The following is a 14,613-nucleotide window of genomic DNA, read 5'->3' on the forward strand; positions in this document are numbered from 1 at the left end:
GTCAGGTTCTCAGACTGGAATTTGGCTGTAAATCTCCAGTCCTCCATTCTGCACAGTTTAACTTAATTGCTCAGCAGAAATTTCTCAGAAGCTTGATACTGGCAGGTAGACTGGGATCTTTCCTGAAAGCAAGACTGAAGCTACATTGGTTGATTACCATTTCTCAGCAATTCCCTTTTACAGTTTAGACCCATTGCTGTTTCTTCTCCTCTTTCTCAGGTTTCTGTAAGACTCTGCTTTCTGTTTCATAGCCTGAAGTTGAACAGTTGTTGATTGTCGGCAGGAATGATATCTCTGTCCTGAGAACCTCTGGCTCTTGATTTTTCTCTCACAATTATTTGTTCAGCTGTGACAGGTGAAAAGGTCATCTCCTTAATAGTTGCTGATTGCAAGGTATACGTCCAAAGAGAGGTTGATTATTCACTGGTTGAGCAACTGCTTCCTGCTGAAGAAGCACCGTAGGATGAATGTGGCAGCAAATTTACTGAGCAAGTAAAGAGGGAGAGCCAACCATTGCTGACACAAAGAAGTGGGAAGCAGGAAAAGAATTTATGTTCCCAAGCAATTTTCTTTTTAAGTCAGCAATACGCACTCAGATAACCCATGCAGAGAACAAATAAACACTTTTGCTCCTGGGGAGGAAAGCTATGGCAAATATAGACGGCATACTAAAAAGCATCACCCTGCCAACAAAAGTGTGTATAGTCAAGGCTTTGGTTTTCCCAGTTGCAATGCATGGCTGTGAAAGTTGGACCATAAAAAAGACTGAGCGCCAAAGAATTGAGGCCTTTGAACGAGTCCTTTGGACTGCAAGAACCGGTCAAACCGGTCAGTCCTAGAGGAGATCAACCCTGACTGCTCTTTAGAAGGCCAGATCCTGAAGATGAAACTCAAATACTTTGGCCACCTAATGAGAAGGAAGGACTCACTGGAGAAGAACCTAATGCTGGGAAAGATTGAGGGCAAAAGAAGAAAGGGACGACAGAACAAGGTGGCTGGATGGAGTCACTGAAGCAGTAGGTGTGAGCTTAAATGGACTCCAGAGGATGGTAGAAGACAGGAAGGCCTGGAGGAATGTTGTCCATGGGGTCGTGATGGGTCGGACACAACTTCACAACTAACAACAACAATGGCAGTGGGTCAGGAAACCAGACTGAAGATCTATGTGCAGAATTCTAGAGCTGTAACTTACAGTGCTTGTAGCAGATGGCTTGGTACAACCTGGTATATATTTACAGCAAGTGCCAACTTGTTGTGGGGCTTAACAATAAAAAAATATCAGAGGATTGTAAAAGCAAGTAGTGAGACTTCAGCTGATGAGAGAGTATGAAGATTTATCAAACAAACAAGGCTACAAAAAGATGCTGTTAGAGAAAATAACTCTCCCAAAAAGGTTAGTAAAACAAATTATAGTGATTTATAAATGTGACAACCAGAAGCAAGAAATAGGCACAGGATACTCTGCACCCACAGAAGTCAGAAACAGCTTTTAGGATCTTTCAGAATAATAAAAAAAGCCCCCAAAGGAAAAAACAAACAAACCATTGTGGATCAAAGGACAGGATGGTGAACTCCAAAGGATAGAAGAGCTGTGGCTGGGCCTTTCAAGATGACAGAGAAATTTTATGATAATTTGTGGTTGTCTACTACGAGAAATCAAAACAAACCTGTGCCAATTGGGCCCATCAACTTGTCAAATGTTTTGTCTACCAGGGACAGAAAAGAAAAATCTCCCACAATTTAGCAAATTAACCAGAAGTCATCTCTTCTTGCTAAGCAATATGGCAAACAAACAATGCTGAGATGAACGTTATTAACACAGCTGCCTGCAATTACTGCTGGTTCGAATCTCTCCAAGGCTCAAGGTTGACTCAGCCTTCCATCCTTTCTAAGGTAGGTGAAATGAGGACCCAGTTTGTGGGGGCAATAAGCTGACTTTGTATAAATATACAAAAGTATGAAGGCTATTGCTTAACGCATTGTAAGCCGCCCTGAGTCTCCGGAGAAGGGCGGCATATAAATCAAAAATTAAATTTAAAAAAAAACAACGTTATTGCTATGGACTCTGAAAATTTAAAAAAGAAACTCAAGAGCCTGGAGGATCAGGTGTCTTCTCATATATTCTTCTCCCCACAGATGAAAACTGGAACAGGAAAAAAAAATAACTAGCTACACAAATGATGTTGGGAAGAAAGATTTAATTTCAGATCATCCTAAGTTTTTAATTGAATACTACCAGAACAGGGTGAGTAGCATTTTATAAGGATGGTTAAAAAAAAAAAACATTTGGCCAAACCCTGATAAACTAGATTAAGAGGTTTTTAACTGAGTTTTGTGTGGGTAACAGACAAAAAACACTGCAGTCAGAACCTCGGATAAAGAATTGTGATTTATAAAAGGAAGTAGAAATGTTGCTGCATTAGGGATCATTGATATCTGAATGTACGAAGATTAACAAAATATGTTTGACTCATAGTACAGGAGGTGAGTAGGCATATTAAATGATTTAATAAGTACCGGTATATCAAAGACTTTATGGGATTGATTGATGTAATGATGTCCAGGCATGACCTTGGGAGATGGAAGGAAGAGATGGAGGGATGATCAGCTGGGAATGCCCCAGTTGCATAACAGGCAGAGAAAGAAACTCAGAAAGTGTCCTCCCTAATTTATCAGGCTGTAAAAAGAGATAATGGGAGATTTCTACTTTTAGACTTGCAAGATTGTATTAATGTAGTCTTACAATAAGATAGAATTAGCTCATCTGGGTCTGTTTCCTGCCTAGTCTATCTGGGAAGGGCACCATCAATGACTGAAATAAGTAGCGGTAGTACACCATTTGTTAAAACAATCAGAAAGAATCTGGCAGCACCTTTCCTTACTCACTTCATCAGATGTATAGAATGGATTAACTGATATAGAATTTCATACTTTGCAGCAGTGGTGGGTTTCAAAATTTTTTACTACCAGTTCTGTGGGTGTGGCTTGGTGGGCATGGCATGGCTTGGTGGGTGTGGCTTGGTGGGCGTGCAGGGCGTGGCTTGGTGGGCGTGATTCCTCCCGATCAGCTGGGACTCGGAAGGCAGAGAATAGATGTGGGTGGAGCCAGTCAGAATTTTTACTACCGGTTCTCTGAACTACTAAAAATTTCCTCTACCGGTTCTCCAGAATGGTCAGAACCTGCTGAAACCCACCTCTGCTTTGCATACATTTCATGAATTGAAATCACACACAAAAGATCTCAGGCTATTTCAAAAGGTGTCAGCAAACAAGACTTGTCAACGTATTATAGTTCTTAATTGATAAAGTAATTTCTTCACCTGCATAACCAGTCTGGTCCCCATTCCATCCCACTCCTCACCTCACCCCAATTTAAATGTGGTATCAATCAAGCCATTCTATGGATCAGATGAAGTGAGTTGAGTCCTATGAAAGCTTATGCTGATGTTACATGAAATGTTGAATGCACTATATTCACACATGCTCAGAAATTCAAGTACATGAACTTGGTGATAATGTAGAGAACATTAAGACTAAAATGAGTAGAAGTACAAATGTAAATTGTACACGACATCGCAAATTTCGGCAAGACATACAATGGTAGGGATTGAAGAGAGTCATGACTTTTGACTTCTCTTTTTGAGACAAACTTTGCCAAATATGTTCCTTCAGGGAAATTCCTGATTTATTCTGCTGACAACTTTCTCCTTCTGAGGATGGAGGAAACCACCAGAGAAGCAGCTATCTATCCTTGATTTGATATGGAACAATAGGGATAACTTAGCAGAGGAAGTAAAATTATCTTCGAAGGAAAGTGATCATGTATTGCTACAATTCTAAAGGGAAATGAGTAGAATGAATTTTTGAACTGCAGGAAAATGTTTTAAAATAAACTCAGAGCAACAATTCTGAGGTTCCATAGCAGCAGCAGCTAATGAAAAAGGAGCTCAAGATGGATGGAAGTTCTTTAAAAGGAAATATTGAAAGCACAATTGCAAACAATTCCAATATGGTGGGGGGGGGAAGAATAGAAGACAGCAGAAGAAACCAATTTTGCTGCACAAAAACCTTAGTGAAAACACAAAATGTTACATACAGAATATATAAAGAGATTGGAAACACCAAAGACTGTATATAGATAGCCTATAATTGTAAAGCAAGTGTCAGGAAAACTAAAGCTCAGAAGGTTGAAGGATGATAAAAACAACAGCTGGTATACTAGCTGCTTAATGAAGATGATGAAGTGTTAATAGATAACAAAGAAGAACAGAGCTATTCAGCTCCAAATTTAGCTTGATCTTTTTTAGCAAGTAGCTAGGTGATCTACCATTCAGTTGTGCATAACAGAATCTAGAGGTAAGACTAAAGTTTGAAACTGATAAAAATAAAAAATGGGGAAAAAATACATATTTATTCTGAATTACTTTAAATTTCTAAAGTGAGGGGGAAAATGAACTTAAGTCTGCTACATTTACGACAGTCATAAATTCTGGGCTCCATTATGGTCATAAGATAAATCAAGACCTGTAATCAGTTTGCAGATAGCACCGCATTGGGCGGAATAGCTAATAATTTAAAAAAGGAAAGTACTTATGAAGATTTTCGTCAAACTGTTTCAGAGAAGTCTGACATGGAAAATCACGGAAGCCATAAATTATTCTTTATGAAAACAGACCAGAGGAATTGGGAATCTTTAAGAGCTGTGGCAGCGCAGTGGTTAGAATGCAGTATTGCAGGCTAATTCTGCTGCCTGCCAGCTGCCTGCAGTTCGGCAGTTTGATCCTCACCAGCTCAAGGTTGACTCAGCCTTCCATCCTTCCGAGGTTGGTAAAATGAGGACCCAGATTGTTCAGCGCAATATGCTGACTTTGTAAACTGCTTAGAGAGGGCTGTAAAGCACTGTGAAATGGTATATAAGACTGAGTACTATTGCTATTGCTATTTATTCTTGCAAAGATGAGGAAAGACTTAACAACTTAACAGTAACTGATACCAGTCTTCAAATATCTGGAAGAATGTCAAATCAAAAACAGATCCTCTGCCATCTAAGTGTGCAGGGCGTGGAATTTAAGGAATGGAAAGAAAGATTTTTCTTGATTGTTTAAAAAGCCATTTCTAACCAGTTTGAAAATAAAAGCAATTACCCAGAAAAATAATGGCTGTATTTAAGCAGAATCTAGGCAACAATCTGCTAGGGATACTATTTAAATGATTGCATACAATTCTATGGTTTATTTTATTCAAATAAAATATGTGTACAGGATACAGATTGCTTCTAACCACTTTGGAATGTGTGAAAATAAAAGTGGAACCAATAAATTTTCCACCTTCTGGGGCACAGATGAACAGATACATAACTGAATATAGTAAGAAGGTGAACAATAAAAAATAGATTCTGCTAATAAAAAACCCTCAATATTTTTAGGAAGCAAAGCAATGGCTTTGAAGAGGAACACTTGTATGAATTCAAGCAAGGATATTATCAACAGAATGTTATTAGCTGTTTAATGAAGTGTTCATTTTCTCACTAACAGGAAAGTGAAAGATTTATTGCTATTTCCTGTCAAAATCCACAAGCTTTTCATGATGACAAAATAAAAATAGCGCAAAAAGGAAAAGAGCTGGGTTTTCCCCATTCTCTAAGACAGCCTTTTGCCATATGTAATTGATATCTGGCAGATGGACTAGCAAAAGTTCTTATGGATTTCCATCTACAGTAGGTTTATTTTCAGGATCAGTTTATCAGATACTTTATTTAATGAAGTTATGATTGCTATTCATTTTGCATAACTCACTGTACCAATCAGGACTTACCCTAATAGCATAATTGAAATCATCTTAATCTTACTACTGCTAAATAATTTCAGAACAACAACAGCAACAGAAACAGAAACATGAATATTATGTTAGGATAGTAAAGTGATATCCCAAACTTTTGGAAGCAAATAAAAAGGAAAATAAGTTTCGAAACATTTGTGGGCAGATAGTGGCCATGTGAGAATTCCTGTAGGTACAGTTAATGCAGGTAAGAGGAAACCATTACTCCTGAGTCCTGTCAGAAAAAGGCATCAAAAATTTATGGTTTAATGTTTATAAGATAATAGAATAACCACATTTAAGCAATTTATAAAACAGCAAAATGTATGAAGCATTGTTACAAAAGAGATGCACAATCACATTAAGCTGCAGTGGGTGGGGAAAGGCTGAAAGGGATGGACTAGATTTCTTAAATAAAGCTTTAAGGGAAAACATCTAGGAATTCATTTTCCGTCTCCTTCTGAGACAGTTTTGGCCATGACTATATTCTTGCATGCTTTATCAATGATGTAATTGCTGGTGTGGTCAAAGACACAATCTGCCCATCTCTCATTGAACACTTTAGACCAGGGGTCTCCAACCTTGGCAACTTTAAGCCTGGCAGACTTCAACTCCCAGAATTTTGGGAGTCGAAGTCCTCCAGGCTTAAAGTTGCCAAGGTTGGAGACCTCTGCTTTAGACTGCTGAAGACATGTCTCTTCTCTCTGGTCCCTGGGAGTTGTCTTCCACAACCATTTGGGTTAAATTGTAGGAGAAACTGAAATAGACTTCTGTAGAATCATGGACCTTAACCAATGGTTCCCAAAGTGCTTGTTGGATTATGTAGCTGCATTTGATAGATAGATAGATAGATAGATAGATAGATAGATAGATAGATAGATAGACAGACAGACAGACAGACAGACAGACAGACAGACAGACATAGATATAGACATAGTTATAGATATATAAATATAGACATAGACATAGACATAGACATAGACATAGACATAGACATAGTTATAGACGTAGACGTAGACGTAGACATAGACATAGATATAGATATAGACCTGGGCTGACAAACAGGATTGGTAATTTGAGAAAGTAGTAGTCTTGTAATGCATAGATGATAGATTTAAGCAAGAAAAGAGAGCCAGCTTCTGCCAGATGTTACATTGCTGATTCTGTGGTACAGGCTTTCTCCTGGGTTTTTTGGGGAAAAGCTTTTGTTACTTTGAAGGACACATCATTCCGTATTTTAACATAGTTGTTTTAAAACAACATACAATTCATATTAATTAGTGTAACCCCCAGAAATTTAATCTTATTCTCAATTTTGAAGACAGTCTTTTTCATCAAAGTTGCTTGATTTTCTGTGGTCCTAGGCTTAACCAATATTGTGGGTTTTTTAAAAAATTATTTGCTTTAAAACCAGTTAAAGCACCAAAAAGACCTTTAAGTTCTTCCTTTTCAGTTACATTATTAGCTCTTGTATTAGATCATCAGCAGAGACCCTCAATTTATGTCTCTTTTTAAATTTTCAAATCCAATATTTCTAATGTCTAATATCTCAAGGGAAGCCCTTATTCTCTTGGATCCTTTTCTGATGACTCAGGGGATTTTAAAGTGGATACTTGGTTGTGCCCATGGTTAATACAAGAAATAGCTGATTTTTGGCAACATACATTGGATGCAGCTAATTCTATACTGAAGTATGGAACAAGAGGTCCAACTGAGTACAATGAAGCATGGTTCCACAAAAGTGAGCAGGAGAGTGGTGGAGCTGAATCAGACAATGAATTGATTTATTTTACACTGGGAACACCAATGTGTGAGATTGTCTGTAAAGATTTACACCCTTTGTCCTACCTGTTGGTCTTTTACAAACAAGTAGCAGACAGATAAAAAAAAAAAATAATAATGGGGAGGAAGATTTTGTCCCAGGCCTGTGAACAAAAGTTCAATTTATGGCAATCTTTCTAGTTAGTTGTAGAGAACAAGGGTAATGCCAATCAATTCTTGTGGAAAGATGTTCTATTTTATTCTGAGAAAAATAGATTTGCAGCCTTCCATGAACCAACAAGCATCCCAATTTATTGTATTCTTTTATCTGAAAAGCCAAACCGTTTGGCATGACGGATAAAAGTATTTGGCTCCATGACATTCATCCCCCATGAAATGAATAAGGAGAAAGGTTTGGGGCTCTACTATATGTTTCCAGAGCTTCATCTCTGTGCCAATAGAGAACTGGAAAATGCACAAATAGATTTTACAGAGTATTCCAAATGGTCTTTAATTTGGGGGTAGTACAGAATAGTGAATGGGATTTGGACAGAGGTCAACAAAAATTTGAGATTTCTTATTCTGTAACATAACTGTGTCTCACTTACTTTGGCCATGTCATGTGGGCAAATTCACTGGAGAAAGCAATTACGTTGGGAAGAGTTAGGAAACCAGGACCCCAAAGAACACAATGGCTGGACACCATCTAAATTGACACCAGCCAGAGCATAGAAAATCTCAAAGAAATAGTGCAGGATTGAAAAATGTGGAGAGACCTGGCCCATAGAATCACCAAGAGTCGGACATGACTGAATAGACAACATTATCATCATCATCATCATCCTGTAGCAATAACAATAATACAATGATTTTCCCCTTTAAGTTATAAACTGAAATGAAGGAAGCTTGAGACAACAGTGCAGAGTTTTTGTGTGTGGCAGATATGTGGTTGTGTTTAATGTACTTGTTTTTTTTTTTAATTCAAAACACTTGGTAGCCTAGGAATTCTTTCCTAGTACATTGTTGCTCAGACTTTATGTTAATGGATCTCAGGATTCTATTACGAAGCCAAGTAGATTCCATGGTGCAGAAATGGACATGAATTATTTTCCAGCCGGAACCTCTAATGCACTGTGTTTCAACTTGAAGTGGCCTTTTCCAGCATTGGATTCATTCCAGACCTGGCAGAGTATGCAGCTGTAGTTCCAATGTGCAAAGTGTCAACTTGAGGAAGGCTGACTGAGAAGAGGGAAGGCAAAGCACAACCAGAGCTCTGGAGAAGTATTTGTGAAGCTGATAGAACTGGAAGACAGGGAAGTCCAGGGACTTGCCCATATTGTGGCTGCTAACCCACAGGAATATCACTAGTCAAATATGTCATCCTTTGGTAGCTTGAGAATTCTTAAGCAGGAGAAATGGAGTAAACTCACTTGGCTCATGTACAAGAAACCCATTTGGAGAATGGAACTGAGAAAGTCCTGAATATGTTGAGACTATGGTTTTTAGACCTTTGTACATTGCACTTAGAACTGCCTAGGATGCTATTTTGGTTAAGAGCAAGTGTGGTGTATTCTGACCTATTATATTGATTGATTGGTTGATTGATTGATTGATTGATTGATTGATTATGTGCCATCAAGTCATTTTCAACTTCTAGTTACTACAGAGAGAGATTTTCTCCATGACAATCTATCCCCAACCTGTTCTTTCAAGTCTCCCAAGGGTGCATTCCTTGCCATTGTAACTGAGACCATCCACCTTGCTGGCGGCCCTTCTCTCCTCTTTCCTTCCACCTTTTCCAGCATTAACCGAAGCTTCTTTCTCCCTCCTCCTCCTCCTCCTTTTATTATTCTCTCAGGAATCCATCTACCAGTACAGCAGGAGATAAATTTGACTAAGAGAGGAATTAACCAGTGTCATTCAAGGGCTGAGTCCCGATGCTTCATGGAGGACCTGGTCCACAGTAGGAGCTCTGCAAGAGCGATGCTCCATCAGATGCTCGAACACTTTCCCGCCTGTCATCCCTGCAGCAACTGTAATGGTTTGATCAATAGTTCTGCTCCCTTCGTCTTATCACGTCCCTCACATCTTCAAATCCAGCTTTTTTTTTCTTTTTCTTTTTTTTTGGCGGGTGGTGGTGGATGGGAGGGGGAGAGATATTTAAAAAAAAAAAAAAAAACAACGGTCCTTCTAGCTCGCTTTATTGCTTGATTTGCTTGCAGCCCTGGGGAGCAATGGAGAGGGCAAATCAGAGGCAGCCCAGCACCCGGCGTTTTTTTTTCCCCCCCCTCGGCGGCACCGAGATGGCTCTCCTGGACGCCCGAGCTGCCGGTATCTCCCCCCACCACCACCCCACCACCCCTTTCCGCCTTCTGGAAGCCCATCGGCTCGGGCGCTTCGGGCGCTTTTGGCTTCCTCCCATCCTTTGCCCTGCTTTCTGCTCGAAGGCTCCGGCGTCCTCTGGGGCTCCCGCATCCTCCCTCTGGAAGTCGCCCAGTCAAGCTCTTTCTCGCTCTCTCGCTCTCTCTCGCCGCCTCTTCGGCCGCGCCGAAACACGAGCCCCGCTCCCGTTTCCTCAGTCGAGGTTGGCTATAAGGCTGTCTCTAGATAGGGGATGCCGGGGAGGTTTTGAGCGAAGGGGTGGCGGAGGTTGCGGGGGGGGGAGGAGGACAAGAAGGCAAGGCGAGGCGAGAGAGAGGCTGCTGGTGCAGAAAGCAGGCGCAGCACAATGAAGGTGTGAGGGCGAAGCCGCCTGAGCAGAGGCTGAGCTGCCTCTCTGGTCCTCCTCCTCCTCCTCCCCCCTCCCTCCCTCCTCTTCCTCCTCCTCCTCCTCCTCGTCGGTCTTCAGTCGCCGTCTCCAGGAGGGGCATGGAGGGAAACGGATGTCCGACTCGCTAAGCAAGCCCTGCTTTGGATCTATCCCCGTGGACTCCTCTCTCTCGAGGAAAATGGTCAATAGAGACATGAATGGCTTTCCTGTCAAGAAGTGCTCCGCTTTTCAGTTTTTTAAGAAGAGGGTAAGAAGAATGTTTTCAACGCAGGGCTTGTTGGTGATGCTAAAGCCTATTTGATTCTCTCTCTCTCTCTCTCTCTCTCTCTCTCTCTCTCTCTCTCTCTCTCTCTCTCTCTCTCTCTCTCTCTCTCTCTCTCTCTCTCTCTCTCTCTCGTTTGGAAGGGTCGTTGTACAAGTGCAGTGGAGTGACATCTGGGCTCTGATTTGTTTTAAACAGAAACTGGACAATGTAGGAGTGCATGGCACTACAGAAGCATCAGTTTTAATTTTGCGGGTCGGGATGAGGCTGGATGGTAGGACGATGCCCGAATAAAAGCTGTATACAGAGTGGTTCTGTATAAACCGAACTCAGGAGATTACCTTTCCGTTTTCTACAGAATTTGGCAATAGTGGCTAGATGGAGCTTTCATGCTCAGAGGCAGTGTATCTTTGAAATATCAAAGACAGAGGATGGAGAGGTTTGTTGCCTTTTGCATCTTGTGGTGATCTGTTGTGATCTGCCCAGAGGCATCTGGTCGGCTTGTGTTGGGAAGAGTTCACTAAATTCAATAGATCTTTGATTCGATCCCTCGCAACTTTGTTTATGGCTTGATAGTCTGCATTTGGTTGTATGCTCTGTTTGGGGGGGAGGGGGGAGGTGTGTTCATTTTTCTCTCCTTCCTCACAGTTCCTCATCTGAAAACTGGAATACACCCTGACCTACTTTGCTCCCCCTCTAAAATGGGGATTTGGTCATTGGACAGATGGAAAGAACAAACTGTGCATGAAAATAGAAGGCAGAATATTGAGGAGCCATAAAATGATGGTTGTCCAGCCTTGTAACAGCCTCTCCCATTGTGTGGCTCTTCTAGCTTTCTCCATTTTATCATTCAAGCAGTTTGTGACCCTTTCATTCATAAACTCCCAAAGTGCTGCATTATTTCGTCTCCATTCATCTCTGGATGCTGAGCTATTTGCAGGTTCAGCAGAACTGTGCCACAGCCTATAATCTACCCAGTAACCAAGGTTTGTTCCATGCAATCGCGATCCTAGATGCTAAAGCAGGAAAGAAGAACTGGCGACAATTGTTTGCATTGGAAGACTAATACAGAGCTTATTTCACTGAATTCTCTGGGTCCTCCTTAGCTTGTTGCACGATGTGATATAACAGATAAAATCCAGTTTGCTTTTGAAGTGGGGAAAAATTGTGCCCATGATGTAATGCTTCGCTGTTGATGCCTCCTTGTCTGGGTACAAGCTCACAGCTACCTACAAAGTCTTCCTTGTTAGTCCCCATTAACCGCATCCACTCTCATTCAGCAGTTCTGGGTTCCATGACATTTAGCTAATCAACCAGGCAACATTTTCTTTCTTAGAATGGCAATACGAAGATCGAGAGCAGATGATTAAGAAACAGGAGTGAAGAGCCCTATTTCTACCTAAATACTTTCTACAAGGATTCATGTGTCTGTATGTGTGTGTTTATTTTAGGACCTATATTTCTTGTGAAGCACAATAGTAAGAGGAGGCAGATTGTGCTGTTCCTTCATTCACCAATTTCCATTCACCCTCCCTCTGCCTTATATGGAGGAGACTGTCACTTCCATTTAGCCCAGTGGTTAAATGCAGAAAAGAGATTCCAACCGGAAGCTCCATCTCTCTTAACTCGCCACAGCAGAAAGCTGTGACCCAGTCGCGCACTGCAAGGAACTAGTTTCGATGCATGAAGTGGATAATTGGAAACAATTCCCACAGCTGTGCATTTGGTGTAACAGTACATGGTCTTCCTCCTTTCCGTGCGGCCATATGGTCAGGATGCTTTCCTCAGAGTCTGCTTACCTTGCAATCTTACATGCATCTATAGAAGTAAAACCATTGAGTTTAATAATGTTTATTCCTAGTTATAAGTGAGGGTCACAGCCCTAGTCTTAGGTAAGGCCACAGTTAGTTTTTGGCAGGTGGGCTTTCTTCAATATCATTGGCATGAATAGAATAGAATAGAATAGAATAGAATAGAATAGAATAGAATAGAATAGAATAGAATAGAATAGAATAACAGAGTTGGAAGGGACCTTGGAGGTCTTCTAGTCCAACCCCCTGCCTAGGCAGGAAACCCTACACCACTTCAGACAAATGGTTATCCAACATCTTCTTCCAGTGTTGGAGCATTCGCAACTTCTTGAGGCAATTTGTTCCACTGATTAATTGTTCTAACTGTCAGGAAATTTCTCCTTAGTTCTAGGCTGCTTCTCTCCTTGATTACTTTCTACCCATTGCTTCTTGTCCTGCCCTCGGGTGCTTTGGAGAATAGCTTTACTCCTCTTCTTTGTGGCAACCCCTGAGATATTGGAACACTGCTATCATGTCTCCTCTAGTCCTTCTTTTCATTAAATTAGACATACCCAGTTCCTGCAACTGTTCTTTATATGTTTTAGCCTCCTGTCCCTTAATTATCTTTGTTGCTCTTCTCTGCACTCTTTCTCAACATCTTTTTTACATCATGGCAACCAAAACTAAATACAGTATTCCAAGTGTGGCCTTACCAAGGCATTATAAAGTGGTATTAACACTTCACGTGATCTGCAGCCTAGAACTGTGTTGTGGAGAAAGATTCATTATATGGTATTCTTTTCAAATCCACATTTGTTTAGTTTGTTTTCTGTACAGGTAGACCTCAACTTACAACCATTTGTTTAGTGACAGTTATGATGGCACTGAAAAAAGTGACTTATGACCATTTTTCACACTTACGACCGTTGCTGCATCCCCTCCCCCATAGTGACATGATCAAAATTCAGACGCTTCGCAACTGGCTTGTATTTATGATGTCCCACTGTCCCAGAGTCATGTGATCAGCTTTTGAGACCTTCTGACAAGCGACGTCAATGGGGAAGCCAGATTCACTTAACAACCGTGTTTTTAACTGTAGTGATTCACCTATAAGAATGTGGTAAGAAAGGTCAAAAAATAGGACAAAACTCACCAACTGTCTTGCTTAGCAGTGGAAATGTTTGGCTCAATTGGGGTCGTAAGTCGAGGACTACCTGAAATTGAATTGTAACTGTATATGAGTGTAAGTCTTTGAAGCTTTGTCAGGGGTTATCACAGCAGCATGCCAAAACCTCTTCCCCCTCCCAGTGCTCTTTGGAATGGCATCCCTGGTAGACACATGTCTCATATAAAAAATGTCAACATTACTTCAGCTGGCGCCTTTTCTTTTTCTTTCACATGCTCATCAATCTGTACATTCTGACCGAACTGTGGAATGTGAGAAATGTACACCATAATAATTGCTGGTTTGTATGAACACCCATGCCTTGTGTTAGGTTCACTTGAGATGGAATTCCATTGGAAGAGACTTCTGGCTTTTAATCACTCAGCGCTCCAGGCCAAAGCAAATTCTCATTTCTCCATCTGCAGAATCCCAATCAGAGACATTAGAGGTCACGGCGTCTGTTTATTTCTTTAGAAAAATGTTTCTGCTCATCTTGACCCATCACTATTGCCCTGTCAATAGATAAACCAACTTTCTCAATAGAGACCACAGTGCTTGATGTGAGTGAATGAGTTTTGTCCCATTGATGGCTAGTTCATCCCTGGAATAATATTTGGGATAGATAGCAGCTCAAAACTCACTGGTATGGAATGTGTGACTTAGGGTATTCTGTAGATACCTGAGGAAAAATATATTTAAAGTTATGGGAAATTGGATATTACATGGGAATGCACAAGAGTTTAATATTGGTTTTAAATTCAACCATATATTTTAAATTTCACTTATCCTGATTTCTTCCAAGTTTACCTAGTCTGGTAGGTAAACCATGTATCAATGACTAAAAGATACATGTGATATTGTTATAAAATATCTGCTGAGTTCTGCTGAAATTCTTATTGCTAGGTATTGCAAGTGTAACTAGATTAACAAACAGTGAACCTTAGGGCAAAATAAACTTGCTATTGCTTCCATTGCCACTGGCATTAAAAGTAAAATGGTTTGCATGCAAACATAAAATGCACTTTCATTCATGTGTGTGTGTGTGTGT

General features: G+C 40.6%; 1 protein-coding gene across 1 annotated transcript in view; it reads left to right on the top strand.

Annotated features, from left to right (window-relative positions):
• The first annotated feature begins 10,460 nt into the window (after window positions 1-10,460).
• SGK1 (serum/glucocorticoid regulated kinase 1) overlaps window positions 10,461-14,613 on the top strand; it is a 102,319-nt gene continuing 98,166 nt past the window's right edge. Inside the window, exon 1 of the mRNA XM_070932702.1 lies at window positions 10,461-10,595. Within this exon, the coding sequence (XP_070788803.1) occupies window positions 10,461-10,595 (135 nt within the window). The remainder of the gene's footprint in view (window positions 10,596-14,613) is intronic.

This window comes from Pituophis catenifer, unplaced genomic scaffold, assembly GCF_029215685.1.
Source record: "Pituophis catenifer annectens isolate HBS135680 unplaced genomic scaffold, rPitCat1.0.hap2 SCAF_1, whole genome shotgun sequence".
NCBI lineage: Eukaryota > Metazoa > Chordata > Lepidosauria > Squamata > Colubridae > Pituophis > Pituophis catenifer.